Raw genomic sequence first — 17,664 nt, 5'->3', positions numbered from 1 at the left:
CTGAAAGCTTTAGTTTTGAAACTTTGAGCTAGTGGAGATATGTAAGTAGCAATAACAACTACAATACTTGAGGTAGCCAAGAACATCCAATAGCAGCTGATTCCTATACAGTTCTGCCCTTGAAGTGTTTCTTTCTGACTTGGAATAGTATACTTTAAAGATTGGCCTATTCTGCCTTCTGCCATCATTATGTTGGACATGAACATTGATAGCTCCCACTAGCTTCCTTGAGATTTAAATGGACACTGCCAGGTCAAATGTAGGCCAAAATTTAAATTCTGTGAATATAAGCTTTTACAAAACCTGGGACCAATATAAATGTATCCATGATTCCCTCCAATTTTCCTCCCTCCCTCCCCCCAATTTTCAATGGCAACAATTTTCCAACAAATACTTACAACCCTGTAGTGTTTTCAACAATCTAAAAGTGAAACTGACTAGAAACAAAAATTTGAAATTATCTAGCCCATTTTTATGATCTAAGCTTAGAAACATGAACAAATAACCAAAAGGAAAAGTCATTTTTATAAATTACAGTTTTAATGATCGATGGTAGTTGCATGAAATTTTGATTTTTAAAAATAATATTTTGGCAGTGTTCTTTTAATTCTTTCATTTCCTTCACGCATTCTAAGAGCATAGACCGATAATTAGGATTAATGTGCATGTTATCATGACTCCTAGAAAAGATTCATTTTTCAGCCAACACATTAAAAGACTGTGCTGCCAGTTACCTGTGTGCCCTGAAGCACCAGGACTTGCTTGTGCAATGTGTGTTGGGCTGTACATGTGTATATCACCAATAAGAATGAGGAGGACTTAACCCTGCCTTTCTGACCAACATCTGTGGCTATATTACATAGATAGCCAAAATTGTTTACCATTGCCATAATATTGACTCCCTCTCGGTTTGCTAAAAGCAAACAACGCTAGAAAAATGTAATTAAAAGCTGCTATTTCAATAGAGACACAAGCCCAGAAAAATACAGCCTCAGCTCATCCTGTTGTGCCTCCTGTAGGTATTGCACATAGGGACTTCTGTTAGAAAGTCTCAGCACAGTACGACATACTGTGTATTCCTTAGGCACAACAGGATAAGGTGAAGTAAGGACACAGGCAGTATCCTTACTAGTATTGAGTTATACTTCAATCTTAATGTTGTTTTAACAGAGAGTTGTTTTTAAGTTTGTAGTACAAATGTGTATGTCTGCAGGTGATCGTAGGGCTCTTTGCTAACCAGCACTTATGTCATTCACAATATAGTACTGCTCTCCAGAAATGCTGAAGGCATCTCAATAGAACATGATCTTAAACAGTAATGTGGTGTTACTGATCACACTTTTACCTGCCTACTGTGTAAAGGTTAGGGGTTGGCCCTTCTCAGAGGCTTGCTGAGCTCTAGTGATACTCTCCTCCACAACCTACATATGTATGTGCCGCACACACAGGCAGTCTGATGTCCTCTGGCTCTCTTGTTCTACAACATTCATCTTCCTTCCCATTTTATTGTCTGAGATACTTCTGTATTACATCATCTTGCGTATCATATCATGTTACCTAATTCAATATTTCTTAGTCACTTTCCTCTCTCTCTCCATACATAGCATGGCATGATATTAAATTTTTTACTTCCTATTTATTGCTCTACTGGTATTTTAGTTTTGTTTTGGGGTTTTTTGGCTTATCATTCGTTAGCTCTTCCTTTGCATCATTTGATTTATAAGCTCTGCCTTCATATTTTGCCAGTTTGTATTCAGATTTTATTATAGTAACTTGCACATAACTCTTTCACCCTTTACAGCGATCTCTCTTCAGTGTATACATTTCTATATGTTGACAAACTCAGCTGATTTGCTTTTATAGTTTCTAAGCTATTCAGTAAGCCTCAGAAATTGAAGATTTTTGCTTTGGTAGCACAAGGCAGCCACGCTTCAAGTAATCAGTCAACTCGATATAATGGGCATGCAAAACATGCATGAAATCTATCTGTTCTGTGGGAGAAGTCTATCAATATTACAAGTAATTATCAACTTTTAAATATAAATAGGGTGCCGGTGTGAAAAATCACAAGTGCTGTTTGTCTCTACTTGCATAGAAGGCCTACAGATCCTGCTGCAGTGAGAAGATGTTGTAGCAAATTAAATTTTCAGCCCTGCAGATTTTCATCCTTTTTTTAATTGTGGATATCCATCTTTAACCTACAGTACCACTGAATTCCTGTAACTCAGGCGCAGTCAGTTGGCAACAAGGATTGATACGTTGTAGATATTCAGTTCAAGTTGTTAAGCAAGCCTCCTCTTTAACGTAGTTGGAAGCAGTAACTAGTCCCATGCTTAGTACTCTCCAGCTAAGCAAGTCTTGCCTGCATTTCAGTCTGACCTCCGAAGCAGAGGAATGAGCGAGTGCCTGCCTTTCACCTCACTTGCAAATGAAATACCTGCCACTGTGCTCCCAGTTTAGCATTTTGAAGCAATGTGATGGATAGTGGGGTTTATTGAATTATCATGCAAATATATCTTTCAATTCTTTTTCTTTGTAGTCCAAGGAATATTAGCAAACGGAAGTTTGTCAGCTGCTTCAGTTCACCAAAACCTTCTCTCTTTTCTTCTTTCCTTTTCTGTTCCATCAGTCACAGACGTAAATGTAGATATTTTTGTGTGCAGAAAAGTGTGCTGCTTGGTTTTGTTCCCTCTCACAAGATGCTTAGTTATCGTTTGTTTTTTTGCACATGTAAATGGGCAGTGTACACGTTACTAATATTTTTTTCCATGTGTTTGCTGCAAAGGAACTGCCTTGTTCCGCACTAGCTCCGTCCCTAGAATCCTGCTTCTCACGGCCAGAGAGACCAGCAAATCGGCGCCCACCTTCAAGATGGGCTTCACATTCCCCTACTGCCTCACAATCTCAGTCAACTGGAGATTTGACTTCCTTTGAGGAATATGGAAGCAAGGAACTGCCGATGGAGAACCCAAACCAGTGATGCAAGCCTGCATGAATTATCACGGGAAGAATTCACTGTAATTTGCATTTTAGCACGATCACCATGGCCCGTCTTTCTCAACAAAGAGAGATCTAGTTGTTGAGGTCAACGAATGTTTTCAAGCTCAGCTGCTGAATGTCCAACCTGTGAAACAGCGATGTTTCTAGAATGAAACAGTTAACGTGCCTGTAATAACTTAATTTTTTCATAGCTCAGAAAACTATTTTTGTCTCCATCTTTTCTACATACAGTCTATTAACAAAAAAGGTAAAATGATATAAATATAAAGAATAAGATTTAAAATAAAATGTAAGTTTTAAGGGAAACTGAATGCACTCTCTCTCCCCCAGTACTGACTGCCTTTTTGTTATATTTGCACTGTTGTGTTTTTTATTTTGGTTATTTGGGGGAGGGAGGGTCTGAGGGTTTTTTGTTTTGTTGTCCCCATGTAAAACTAGGGTCTTTTTAAAGTTAATTTTATTCTATTTTAATGTCAGTGTCACCAATTTTAAAAGAGGAAGGTTCTTAGGGATGCTTCATATTGTCAGAAGCAGTACATTTTAAGTAGTGAAAGCCATTAAGGTAGTTGACTAGAATTGAATTAAATAAGCTGGAGGGGAATACAGGTAAACACACCACATTTAAAAGAGAAAAGAATGCCTCAGAAAGTCTTGTGTAGTTAGCTGTATAATACACATACAATACTTGACTTGCATGCCTTTGGGTTCCTAGCACTTTAGTGCATGTACATACTGTTGCTCTACTCGTACCATCACATAAATGTGAGTCAACCCGTTTCACTGTAATATTGTTGTGAAATTATCTGTACTGTACTTTTATTGTTGGTATTCTTGAATTGACTATACAAAAAAAAAAGTTTTTAAATTATTGTTAACAGTTCAGCTGGCTATGTACAGTGTTTACTGAGAACTTTCTTTGTTTTGGGAAAACATTGAGAACTCTGGGCATACTCAATTGTGATTGGTCTTGTTTGAGTCTGTTTGAGACCATGTGAAGTGGAAATAAAACCCTCAATATTTACAAACTGCTGGAGTGCTTCAGAATGTTTGTTTCTGATCTGCGATTCTCTATGTTCATTCAACTGAGAACACTTCCTTCTTCTACAAAAGGAAAGCAGCAAAAGTTTGTTTAAAGAATTGAGATATTGACATACATACACACTCTGGGCCTGCTTCAATGCCCAATGGAAAGACCTCCCCCACAGATTTCAGTGGGCATTGGATCAGGCCCTGCATGCAAATATGATCTAACCAATTTAGAGGATTTCTCGTTTTCTTTACTGTATTCTGCAGAAAAACAGAGGTCGGGACCTTTTTTCCCCAACTCCTTTGATAAATTATTTTTGGGGTGTGGTTTCCAATCATTTGTTTGTGTGAAAATAAGCACACGTGTAATTTCTGTTCAGCACTTTTTGTGAATGTTAAATATAACTACATTATCTTTATTTTTTAACTTACTTTGGTCACCACCAGTATGCCAACATTTATCCAGGTAGAACGCAGAGGAATTTTGAGACATTGCTATCTGCTTAGACTGTTTATAGGAAATGACTTCACAGCGTCCACTACCACTCTGGTGGCAACTGTCCATTTATGGTTTTGCTGCAGTGCCCGTTCCTGTAATATCTAAGTGCTAAACTGAATTGATATCTTTAAAGCAATGTTCATGGTGGAATTAGAGTGAATTCAGTTCTTCTCTTATAGGGTTGTTTTTTCTTGCCATGTTCGTATTTCCTTGTTGTCTGTTAAGGCAAGAGGGCTTTGGCAAATGAGTGAATCTTAGTGTTCTAAAGAGGGCAAGCCTATACTTCCTCCTAGAATTTGTTCCAAAAGTGAGTACCTTTGCCTTTGAAGGCTTTCTCCCTGGCTTTCACAAGCTTCATCCTAGACCTTGTTATCAGCATTTTCCCAGAGATCACAGCTGACAAAGGAGGGTCACGGAGAAAAAGAGATGCCCTAATTGTGGGTAAGTGTTGAGTTTTTGATGTCAACCAATGTATGATGCATCACTGCTATTCTGTTGGGGCAGCAAATATTTTCTTACATTTTTTTATGTGAGCAACTATTAATTTTCACTGAATTACTGTGTTATTTGATTCAAAATGTTTGAGAGACATCACTGGAGCAAGGAAAGGATTTTCTGAAAGTGAACATTTTGTTGCTCCATTGCTTAAAGCTTTTATAGCTAGAAAACTTTATGTAATAATTACTTGGTTTTCTGCACAAGTATTAACTGATGACTCAGAACACTGTGCTGGCCATCTCAATCCTGAAGTTTCAGTTCAGCCCTTGCATTCCTCAACCTCTCTCTCTCTCTCTCTCTCACTCTCTGTTTAAAAGGTCGAAGAATGGTTGCAGTTATTACAAAAGTGGTATTATATCTCAAAGGCAGAAAAGGTCCCTGACTGCCTTCAAATCTTACAAATGCTAAAACAGCCATGTTAGAGAAGACGGAGTTGGAGGACATTGTTTCTTAGGTTGGCAAAGTGTTCTCTCCGAGATCAAACATGTTATTGTACAGGTGAATGAACAATACTGAAGATCACAGAGATTAAAATGCAAATTTGTTTCTTACGATATTCATGGTAATTTTTTTTATTTTAAATAATGCAGCGCAAAAGTGCACATAACTGGTTAATGGCTTGCTACCATAAAGTGATATTTGCTTCTGAAATCAGCGACTACAGCCAGCCCAAGGGATTAGGACCTGAAATAGTAAGATGTCTGAGGATAAACAGCTTGCTGCACTTTGTCAAGTCAACTGCTTACATAACAGCAGGACTCTCTAAAACCAGAGAGAAGGATGGAGCACAGAAAGAGAAGGTCAGCACATAGAAATTCTTCAAATGATCTTAAAATACCATTAAAAAACCATAAAATCCTTTCTAGTCTAATTAGCGAATACAACAGCAGCATCCAAAATGTTACACATTTCCACAGGCTCTTTGGAATCATCAAGGCTTTTATCTTCCAATACTGCTGCAGGTGATGGGGGGAGGAAGGGGTTTCTTTTTATCCTGGCACATTCTATAAATACTTAAATAAATCTTTACATGAATTATAGGCCTGTAATCCAGCTAAGGTTATTTTAAGGGAAGTCTGAGATAAAGTAAAAGCCCAGATGTCAGAAAGCTTGTGGGTAATTCAGTATCTGTTAGGTTATTGAATTATTACCTCACCAAAAAATGCAGGCAAGAGAATCCTAGTAGACTGCCACACAAATTCACACTTCAAAGGGTGTGAATGTGACTGTCCTGGCTTCTCCTGATGAGACTGAAATATATAGCTGGGTTTCATTGAGCCTTGTTGGCACCTGACCCCTTGGCCTTGAGATACGCCTAGTGTTCTGACTTAAATGCAACTCTCGGTGATCTATTCAATAGGGATGTGTTCTTGCATTGTGTCTCACCAGCAGGACTCCATCGCAATTCCGCTCTTCCTCCAACTAGCATGTGAGGGCTCAGGGACAAGCGGCACCTATAATCTCCCCCAGTCTCTACCATAGGCATTCTCTCCACGTGACAGGCCTCTATCTGCACACTTCCCAGAGTGGAACCCCATGGTCCAGCCTACATTACACTAGCTCACCAGACTACAACACCCCCTATTCCCACTGACCTGCCAGTTACAGGGTGAGAGGTGCTTTATACTTCCTTGCAGTCCCTCACAACTGCACCCCTCAACTGCTACCTTTACTGTTCTGCCCTTGGAACCCTGTGATTCTGCTACTCTCAGACTGGATGCCAGGGTGGTAGTCCACCATTTTCCAACTGTGTTAGCACTACAAGCCCCACTGCAATTGGCACCTACAAGACACTCCTCTGCAGGTGCCAGTGGTTGGTTAAAGTGACTTAGAACAGGGCCTTCCAAACAACCATGTTGCCCATTTGCCCAAAGGTAACCTGGAAGCAGGGAGAAAGGATTAAACCCACAATGGGCCCGCACCCTGGGTCTTACCTACAGCTCATCACCTCTCCCAAAGCTTAGGTGAGCCTAGCTGTCCCAGACATCCCACAGAGCCCCTGCCTTAGTTCCATGGTCCTGCTGCAGGCTTTGTCTTTATCTGGGCAGGAGACAGTCTCTCCTCCTGTAGTGTCTGTCTGTCACTCTCTCTCTCCCCACCCCCACCCCTCTACGTGTCTGTCCTGCCGAGTCTATCTCTGAGCAGCTGCTGCCTGCTCACCTACCTTTTTCTCTCTAGGCATCGTTTTTTAGTAGTTTATTGTTCTTTTGATCTTAAGCTCTGGCCTTGGAAAAAATAGGCCTGTTAACCTGGCTAGCAACAAGCAGGTAGTAATTCCCAATGACTAGATCACCCATTGTTTTCCTAAGAACCCTGGTATTATTCTCATTGGAGATACTTTATCTCTGTCATTGTTTTGTTTCCTGCTTGTTCCTCTTTTGATTTAACTCCATTCAGCCAGCCAGAACAAATCAAGGAGGTAAATTGAGGTACATATAATTTTCATATAAAATAATACCGGTATCTCCCTCGTTCTCCACACAGTCAAATCTGCTTTCTAGACAGGCTTACCGACTTCAGGCAGGCTCTGCATCCATTTTCCAGCTGGTGATACCTCTAAAGCTTTACAAGGTCAAGGGCCACTTTCAGAAGAGAGGCCATACTTCTCGGCTACTTCTCATCGGGCTTCTGGATAGCCCTCCAACTCATGGCCCTATTCCCTAAGAGCAGAGATCCAAGACCTGCTGCTCAAAATGGCCATTTTCCCATTTCTTCTGGTGGCAAGGTGTTAAGGCTTCTCTATATTTCATTGCCTGTAAAGATACTGGAGACTAGAGGCTCTCGCCTGGTCCTGAACTTGTACTTCATCAGCAGGCTTCGCAAACCAATTTCCATATGACTGTCTTTACTGACCCAAGTTCAGCCTAGAGTCCATGCTGGCTTTCACTAGTGGAGGTCTCCAGCCGTGGAACATCAGTCAGGCACGAGGTGGTAACAGTGCAGCCTTTCTTCCACCAGTTGGTTTGAGAAGTCCAGTGTTACCCAAAAAGTGAGCAACCCTAGTCAAAGAGAGGCTGTGGCTAGGGCAGCTGGGGCTGCACTGATTCCGTGCATCTCCTAGGCAGCTTCTGCCATTGGGACCCCCAGTTGTAACTTAAAATTATCCTCCCCTCGCAGGAGCCATCCTGAAAGGGTAGGTGGCGGGAATACCTCCGGCTCTCCCTAATGGGCACAGGGACCCAGTTTGCACAAGGCTGTGTGACTTTAGCCCTATGTCTATAAGATAAGATGAGAGAAGAGAGGACTGTGGTAAAAAGAGAGGCAACTTCCCCTTTTCTTTCTAGCAAGGTAGTGTGGTTCAGCTGCACCAAAAATAGTTATACCTGAATGGAAAGAGAGAAAATTATTTTGCACATTGAAATTTAAACTGAGATCAGCCTTACAATGTACTCTTTACATGTGCTGAGTATTACCAGGTAAGAGACTGCTGTTGCAACATACAATGTGAATCCTATTAAATGCTAACAAAGGTGAATTTTGTTTTGTGTTATTAAATGCCTGGATTTTTACACTTTAATGAGATTTTAATCCCTCCAGTAGGATATCCTGGACACAGACATTTTCTTCAAATCTCACTCTACATGCTTCTCCTTTGCTCTTCAGCACTTCGAATCCCCATGCATTAGGATCTGGAAGTAAAAGTCAAGAGAAAACGAACCATATCAAAGACATGTTTCAGACTGGTACTTTTCTTATTGGACTGACTGCTTCTGAAACACCAAAACCTGCAAAAATGAACCATTTTAGCTTCTAAAGTCTTCCTATAAGTTGCAACCTTGGTCTTTCCACCTTGTCTTTTGATCTGCAGTATGAGTTGACTAGCACACTTTTGAGCAATTTAAAAGAATACATAATTATTATAATAATAATCCTCTCAAGCTGTATTTCTCCACCTCCCTCTCCTCCCTAGGCTTTTGTACCCAATCTCCAGCCCCAGCCACAATGTCACGCAGCTATTTTTAGCCCGGTAGCATGAGCTCAAATCTGTCTTGTTTCTTTGAGGTTCACAGACTGGAATTGAAATTCACCTCTAATCTTCATTTAGCACCCAATGAGGTTATTGTAGGCACAGAAGCTGTATGCATTCCTTTGTCTGACTTCCTTCATGTTACATTAGTAAAATAGAAACAGAGAGTCCTGTGGCACCTTTAAGACTAACAGATGTACTGGAGCATAAGCTTTCGTGGGTGAATACCCACTTCGTCAGGCATCTGACGAAGTGGGTATTCACCCACGAAAGCGTATGCTCCAGTACAGCTGTTAGTCTTAAAGGTGCCACAGGACTCTCTGTTGCTTTTTACAGATGCAGACTAACACGGCTAGTCTCTGATAGTAGAATAGAAGAACACTTAATTACTGTCCACACATGTACATATGTTAAGGCAATCATTTTATCAGCTAATTCCATGACAAAACTCATGACTTTTGAGAGGGGTATTTTCTTAGTGCAAGTTTACATGTTTTGTCATGGAAATCATATCTCTGACAAAATCACTGCCCTGGTTCTACGAATTAGCTCTGTTCCCCTTCCCACACGAGGTGGCCAACAACAACAACAACATGTTTCCACCACATATTTATATTTCCAATGCAACAAAAGGAAGTGTGGTTTTGTATGTCCCTCTTATGTGCTTTATAAACATATTTATGTACAGTCATACAAAAAGCCAGCATCAACACAATGGTAACGTTGAGAAAACAAGCACCCAAGAGTCAGGAAAGGCAGAAGTAAGACCCTTAACCCTAAGGAATGTACCTTAAAATAATGGGGCTGGTTCGAATCTCACTTAAATCTGTTTTATGCCAGTGTGACTCTGATGGAGTTACTCCTGATTTGTACCAGGGTACTTGACAGAGTTGGACCCACTGCCTCTCTCTTATTTTATTTCTCAAAGTAGTGCGATATGTAATAGACAACAAGCATCAGTTCTATAACTGTGTTTGATGGATGAGCTCCTGTTGCAGAAGAGAATTCAAACTCCTGAAGGGACTGACATGCTAGCTGATGCCATGTTAAAGGGCAGTGATTACCCAACAGTAGAAAGATAACGTAGCATTATTCCCTGAATTATAAAACCTCTTTCCAGCAAGAGAAGAAGCAAAATTATGTTATTTATTCAGAAACTGCAGCATTACAGTTTGACATGTCAGCATTAATCATCTCCCCCTTTATGTGGATTACCTTTTACTCAGCAAATAATTAGCGTATTTTTCTAGGACTGACCTAAATAATTTAGTACAGTAGAGTCAGAAGACTTTGACTATACTCTTGGTTAGAAGGACTACAGGGACAGTGATTAGCAGTCTTCCTGACTTACATTAATTCTTCTTAAAGAACTGTGAAAAACTCTATTGTGGATCCAATCCTACAAACCCTTAGTGCTAAGGACAGTGTGCACTTTGATTAGAAGTCCCATTGAGTTAGTAAGTCCTATGATTAGCCCAGAACTAGGGATGCTGGTCTTTCCAAGCCCAGAGGCACTAACCTCCAGTTCTGATCACCTGAAAGCCAACTCGGAGGATCTTTGTGGTGCATTCTACCAAGCTGATGAGATAAAAGGTCCTCAGATTAGATGGAGGGAATTCCGAAGCAGAAATGGGAAACAGGCACCAGCATGAAAAAAAGGAGCGAGCCTATTGTATCTGAGGCCACTCTTGATCTGAAAAAAAAAAAACCACCCAAAATTAAATTGCCATTTGAGATAATTAGTGTGTTCCCTAAATTTACAATGGCCCACATACCGGAAACATCCAGGTTTCTGCCTCTATTTTCTTGTCACAGTAGTCAAGGACTCAGTACCAGCTGGGATAAATTCACACACACATAACTGAAGCCCTTAGAGCTTGTCGGGCAGGGACTAGCCAAATTGAAGACGCAATGTGACATCTTTAACCTTGAAGTCCATTAGGCCAGGCTTCCAGTGATTCTAGTCTCTGTCAGGGTGACACACAATGCTGACAGAGAAGCTTATTAACCTTGTGTATTATGGCAATGCAGACACAGTAATTACAGCCTCGAAGCAATGGTTTAAACACCAAGTAGTGTATCATGTACAGGAAGTTCATTGCTAGCTGTTTGGAGACAGTAACCCAAAGGTTACTGTTCAGAGGCAAAATACATGCAGCAACATATTCCATGTTAACAAACTTTTTAAAGAAATATATAGCTGAAAAGTGACCACTTTTAAACAATTAACCCTGAAACAGAAGGCAACTGAATCAAATGCATGCAGGAGTATGGAGTACCAGAGTATACTGCACCGTGGCTGGGGCCACAAACAAACCTCTCCCAATTTTTGCTTTACATTGTAGATAAAATGTTCAGTTTTCAACATTTATTTCATGCGGAAAATAAAATTGGGGAAAAGGGAGGGGTTTGTGGGTTTTTTTGTTTTGTTTTTACCTCCTGGAATGGGCCAGCTGGATTTTTTTTTTTTTTTTTTTTACTTTTTAGCACTACTTGTCATTCTTGCTTCTAGCCCTGCTCCCATTCCTCCCTGGGAAATGGCAGAGCCAACAGTCAGCTCTTGAAAAATGAAGATCAACAATGCTTATTGTTCTTCTTCAGTTTAAATCCGTTCGCTTGTGGTTTTAAACGTATTTGTTCAGGGAAGCTCAACCTAAAATAAGAAGATAAAGTACAACTATAACAGGGGTTCTCAAACTGGGGGTTGGGACCCCTCAGGGGGTCACGAGGTTATTACATGGGGGTCGCGAGCTGTCAGCCTCCACCCCAAACCCCTCTTTGCCTCCAGCATTTATAATGGTGTTAAATATATTTAAAAGTATTTTTAATGTATAAGGGGGGTCGCACGCAGAGTTGCTGTGTGAAAGGGGTCAGCAGTACAAAAGTTTGAGAGCCACTGAACTATAATATATGCCTTTAAATGTGGGCTAAATGGTCAGTCAAAACCATGCTTTAATTAGCTTTATATTTCTTTGTGATTAAAGGCTGGCATTTTCTATGCTCCTGAAAGACTAGGATTTACAGTGGCAAAAAAAAATCTCTAGAGAATATGTCATAGGTCATTTTCTTTCCTTCCTTACTCATTTTTGCTGGTAAATTTCCGTTCTTTTTCATTAGGTTTCTTGCATTTGGCTCCCTCCCTGAATAGAGGAAACACATAGGCATTACCGAATGATGTGTACATTCTCTTCCTAGCTTTCTCACAGAGCGTTTGGCTTCCCAGCAAGCAGCTCAGAGTACTATCATGAATGTAAAACAAGCTCTAGCTTTAGGCAGCAACATACAGCACACTGGCACACACATCAAATTGCATACAAAGCCTTCTCCATTCCAGAATTGTTTTAGAAGGTGCTGCTAGGGTGTGTAAATATAGAACATCTGTCCGATGTGGCATGGCTTTGGAGTGCTTTATAATGAATGTTAAAAATATCCACACATTCCATTATAAGTGCATATGTTTTGCTAATGCTGCTAAAAGTTACATGGTCCCTCATCGTTATTTTGAAAGATTATTGTGAATAACTGAAAAATTAGCCCCTTGAACTCTTTACCTCAGGTTATGAACAATGGGGAAGATTGCACGAATCTAAATGTAAAACCAGCCAAATTACTTGGACTGTGCTTGGTTGATTGGATTTTCTGGGAAGCCTGGGTTTTGGCAATAGGGGCCAGGGCAGCCTCAGATAGAGGGCACTAATGTTCACTTAGTGGGGCTGTGCAGGTATCTGGAAGGCAATCAGGTTGGGAGCACTTGTTATTAGGGTAACCACTGCTTGCACTCAGTGATGGACACCCAATATTTTACAAATGGGAAAAATGAGCATAGGTGTTAAGTCCCAAATGAAATCAAAAGGAGTTGTGGGTACTCAGCATCTGTAGGACCTCATCTTCAGGTGTCTATAGTTGGGCACCCAAAATTTGGTTATATTCTACCCTAGTCTACTCCAGTTCTTATACCACACTCCTCCCTGTAGTATTTGAGTGCCTTCCAGTAGTACCTTGAACAACATGACTAACATCTGTCGCATGTTTGTTCTCTCATCCTCTCACGGGGGTGAAAAATGTGTGCAGTGGAATTTTTTTAATGATATATAACTGCCCTGGCTCCAAGGATCAAGATAAGGATCAAGACCTTAAACTTGATTGGATAGTCTAGGACAGGGATTGGCAACCTTTGGCACGTGGCCTGTCAGGGAAATCTGCTGGTGGGCCGGGACGCTTTGTTTACCTGCAGCGTCCGCGGGTTCGGCCGATCTCAGCTTCCACTGGACACGGTTCGCTGTTCCAGGCCAATGGGGGCTGCGGGAAGCGGCGCGGGCCAAGGGATGTGCTGGCTGCCGCTTCCCACAGTCCCTGTTGGCCTGGAACGGCGAACCATGGCCAGTGGGAGCTGCGATTGGCCAAACCTGTGGATGCTGCAGGTAAACAAATCGTCCCGGCCCGCCAGCAGATTTCCCTGACGGGCCGTGTGCCAAAGGTTGCCAATCCCTGGTCTAGGGGAAGCCAGTGTATGGAGCAGAGGACGGTTTGGTGTGATTGCAGTAGCTCATGTTGCTGAGGAGACTCACTGCTGTGTTCTGTACTAGCTGGAGCTTCCTAAGCACGGATGACTTCATATCCAGGTATATTACACTGCTGTAGTCCAGGTGACAAAGGTATGAATAACTGAGGCCAGATCATTGTTGCGGGGGATGGAACAGTGTCTCCTAGCCAACTGGGGTAAAAGTGATCTGTTTAAGGCCTTTCCGGGAGTCGGGGACAGAACTCAAGGTGCTCAGGCACTACATTGATGTGCCCAGCAACTACATATCAGAAATTTGTGGTGCCCACTCTTGTGTTCAGGCCACACCTGTCTTTTCATTATCCTGATAATACAATAATCTTGCTCTGGGTGCCTGCATGACATGTCCTTAGCAGTAAAAAAGGCCTGACATTCCTAGCCTTTATAGTGTGGCAAAGTGGTTATGGAAATGTCAGGTTCTATTCAGTATGGCTTACATCTAGATATTAAACAAGTCAATTGGTAAAGTGAAGCTGAGAAGAAAATGGATTTTTTGCTTTATCAATAATAATGTATATCTTGTTTTGAATATTATCAGAACATTTGTAATGGTTTCCCCTTATTTTGGTATATGTAATAGCACTGTATCTAGGCGCTTGGGTTTGTATTTCTGATAGAATCATGGCTGATCTCAAATAAGCTTTATACAAAGAGAGATATTTTGTATTAAAAGATTTTTATGGTGTCTATTACATTTGGGCAGGTCAGGAACAGATCTTCAAAGCAATTCTGGGAACATGGATTCTCTGAGTTCAGGGTGCAGTGCTTACAGAGCCTCAGGGAGTATATTAACATAGCGGCAGAACTACACAAGATAGAACCACTTACCGTCATTTTAATAACTCCACGTTGATGCTTTTTAACTAGCTAGATCCTATAATTGAGGGGATTTTTACTGAACATTTCTTCTGTTTGAAGAATTTTTTATTTACTTGGAATGGGAGAATATCATTTGGAAAATTACTAGTCTAAACAGATGTATTTCATGTCAGAACTAATAGGGAGTGTGACTGGGTGCCTGGGATGGACCGTACTGAGAATGCCACACTCAGGGCAGACGGCAAGAATCAGGGCAGAAAATCCCCAAAAACATGGGGGAGTTCTCTTTGCTTCCCCTCAACTGACTCTGATTATGGAGGCTTCCGCCCTCGGTTGTGGAGCTCACCTGGGAACTCTGCAAACTCAGGGGCTATGGTTTGGCCAGAATTTTGCTCTTCATTTAAAGGTAAGAGAGTTCAGTGTCATTCGTCTAGCTTGCCACACATTCCTTCCCCACATTGGCTATGTTCTATGTGAACAGACAGGGAGGGGCCTGAACAACATTTCTGTGCCAAGAGGCTGCTTTGGGACTTCTTATCTCCACCTTAAACCTCTTATCTTTCAGGTATCCAGAACAGTCTGGCAGATTGACTTAGTAGGTATTTCACCAGTCACTGCAGAGTGGTCTTTCTGCATAAATATAGTCAGATACATTTTCCAAGTCTGGGGCATTCTCACATAGACCTGTTAGCAATCCACATCAACAGGAAGTGTTGTCAGTTTTGTTCACAAGCAGGATACAGTCCAGAGTCTGACAGACTCCTGTTGCCCTGGACAGACAAGCTCATGTATGCATCTCCTCCAGTTCCACTCCTACTCAGAGTGTTGTTAAAAATCAAGCAGGACTATGCTCAAGTGATATGCATAGCATCAGCGTGGCCTCACCAGCATTTGTTTTCCATTCTGCAGAGTCTCTCAGCCAGGGTTCCATTGACACTACCCCCAGACCCAGACATGATGTCACAGGACTACAGTCACCTCCTCCAACCCAATCTAGAGGCCCTTCACCTTACAGCCTGGGTGTGCCAGGGTTAACACCTCAGGAGGAGGTCTGTTCAAAGGAGCTATGAAATGTCCTCTTGAATTGTAGAAAGCCGCCTACTAGGATCTCTAAGTCAAAATGGAAGAGACTCTTTGTCTGGCCTCAGCAAAAAGGAGCTTCCCTGGTCCAGGCTCCAATACGACATGTGCTGGACTATTTGTTATACCTAACCTGAAACAACAAAGTCTTGCCATTAGTTCCATCAGGGTTCACCTAGCAGCTATCTTCGCTTACCACGCTTTGACCGATAATGGCTCATTTCTCTAATCCCATGTCATTCCAGGATTTTTGGTTTGTTTGCTTTTTGAAGGGTCTGAACTGGTTATACTCCCAAGTACAGGATCCTATTTCAATTTGGGTCATAAAATTAGTGTTATAAAAACTAATGGGTCTTCCCTTTGAACCACGGGCTATCTGTTCATTGCTCCATCTCTTAGTGAAGGTAGCCTTATTGGTGGCATTTACCTCAGTGAGGAGAATAGGTGAAGTAAGAGCTCAGGTATCTGACCCACCATATACAATCTTCTAGAGGGATAAAGTATGCCTATGCCTTCCTCCAAAGTTTCTCTCCACCGTGGCTTCACACTCCCACATCAATCAGGCAATACATTTACCAACTTTCTTCCCTAAGTCTAATGTTCATAAGGATGAGGAGAGACTTCACACATTAGATGTTAGGAGAGTATTAATGTTCTACTTGGACAGGACTAAATCATTTAAATTATTTCCATAGCAGTCATAGCAGTCCTGGACAGGATGAAGGGTCTTTCAGTCTCATCTCAGAGAATCTCATCATGGAGTTACTCCTGTATAGGTTTGTGCAACAATTTGACCAATATAACTCCGCCAATCAGGGTGCCAACACATTCAACCAGATCACACACTCCCTCGGCAACCTTTTTAGCTAAAGTGTCTATTCTGAACATTTGTAGAGCTACAACTTCGGCTCTATTCATACTTTTGCTTCTCATTATGCCATCTCTCAATAGTCTAGAGATGATGCCAGATTTGGACATGTAGTCCTTCAATCATTATTTGGGTAGACACTGATCACACCTCCGGATTGAACTGCATGTGAGTCACCTGAAGTGGAATGGGCATGTGCTATCACTCAAAGAAAAAACGGTTACTAACCTGTTCTGTAACTTTCGTTCTTCAAGATGTGTTACACATGTCCGTTCCACGACCTGCCCACCTTCCCCTCTTTATTGGAGTCTGTCAGGTAAGAAGGAACTGGGGGCGGGGAGAGGCACAGCTCTGTCCCTTATACTATGGGTTGCATGCACTTCCCACTCAGGGAAAATTCTCCATTGCTAGTGCAGTGCAGTGGAGTGGACGTGTGCAATACATCTTGAAGAACAAGAGTTACAGAACAGGGGGTTGGTAAGTTTTCTCCTCAGCCCTGTGCCATCTCTATTCCTGCAGAGGGGCTGTTGGAGCTTGTACCCTGTTTTTCAAAATCTCAGCGCAGGAGAGGCGGAGGAGCTATGCCACTATTCCAGCCCATAGGCTAGAACAGCAGCCACAAAGGGGCTACCCTGGAGCCATGTGGCCTGTCTGTGGTGTTTACTTGGATTCCATCGTCCCAACAGTTGTGGAGTACTCTGCACAAAGGCCAATTGCTCTGGCTTTTTGTGGAATGGGGAGCGATTGCTTATCACCCACACTAAACGGAACAGCTCAGGCTGGGAAGCACCACTCCCCATGCTTTCAGCGGTTGCCCAGTAATCAGTGGTTCAGCAGTATCCAGACTCAACTTCACTCCCACTGGCTTTCTCTGCTGTGGGGTCAGTGTGAAAGGGAATGCTGAGCTGAGTGATATCACTGCAGACAGGTCAGCTGGTGGCATTCACAGATCTGCCCACATTTACGTTTCCTGTTATTTTTCAAGAGTTACATCAGAAACCAATAGCATAAAATGCAACGTTTCAGTAAAATTCCTACCCAAACATGTGAAATTCCTCTGCAGCGGATCCTATAAAAACATTGTTACTGAAATCAGTTTGCTAAAAACTCTACTGAGAGGCCCAGGTTACTATAACATGTAGATACATTTTAATATATATACCATTGTTCTGGAAGGTGAATGAGGAGCCCAAATACCTGACAGAAACACGCTGTCTGTAGGCATGTCAGACTGGCATTGATATTTGCCTCTGAGCCAGCAGTGGCTTCCTGCCATCTCACAACACAAGCAAAAACAGACACGGCAGGCAGCAAGTCTATAGTAGGTGTTTGTTTACCCAGCAAAT

At 41.8% G+C, this 17,664-nt stretch overlaps 1 protein-coding gene across 5 annotated transcripts in view; it reads left to right on the top strand.

Annotated features, from left to right (window-relative positions):
* The window catches only part of MTCL1 (microtubule crosslinking factor 1), a 196,429-nt gene extending 192,404 nt beyond the window's left edge, over window positions 1-4,025 (top strand). For all 5 annotated transcript variants that reach the window (XM_065585255.1, XM_065585257.1, XM_065585254.1 and 2 more), the window contains one exon: window positions 2,786-4,025. In XM_065585255.1, the coding sequence (XP_065441327.1) occupies window positions 2,786-2,980 (195 nt within the window). In that variant the 3' untranslated portion in view covers window positions 2,981-4,025. The remainder of the gene's footprint in view (window positions 1-2,785) is intronic.
* Window positions 4,026-17,664: the final 13,639 nt, after the last annotated feature.

The sequence above is a fragment of the Chrysemys picta genome, chromosome 2 (genome assembly GCF_011386835.1).
Source record: "Chrysemys picta bellii isolate R12L10 chromosome 2, ASM1138683v2, whole genome shotgun sequence".
NCBI classification, from domain to species: Eukaryota; Metazoa; Chordata; order Testudines; family Emydidae; genus Chrysemys; species Chrysemys picta.
The sequence above is the reverse complement of the archived record's forward strand: the minus strand, read 5'-3'. Positions and strand labels throughout refer to the sequence as shown.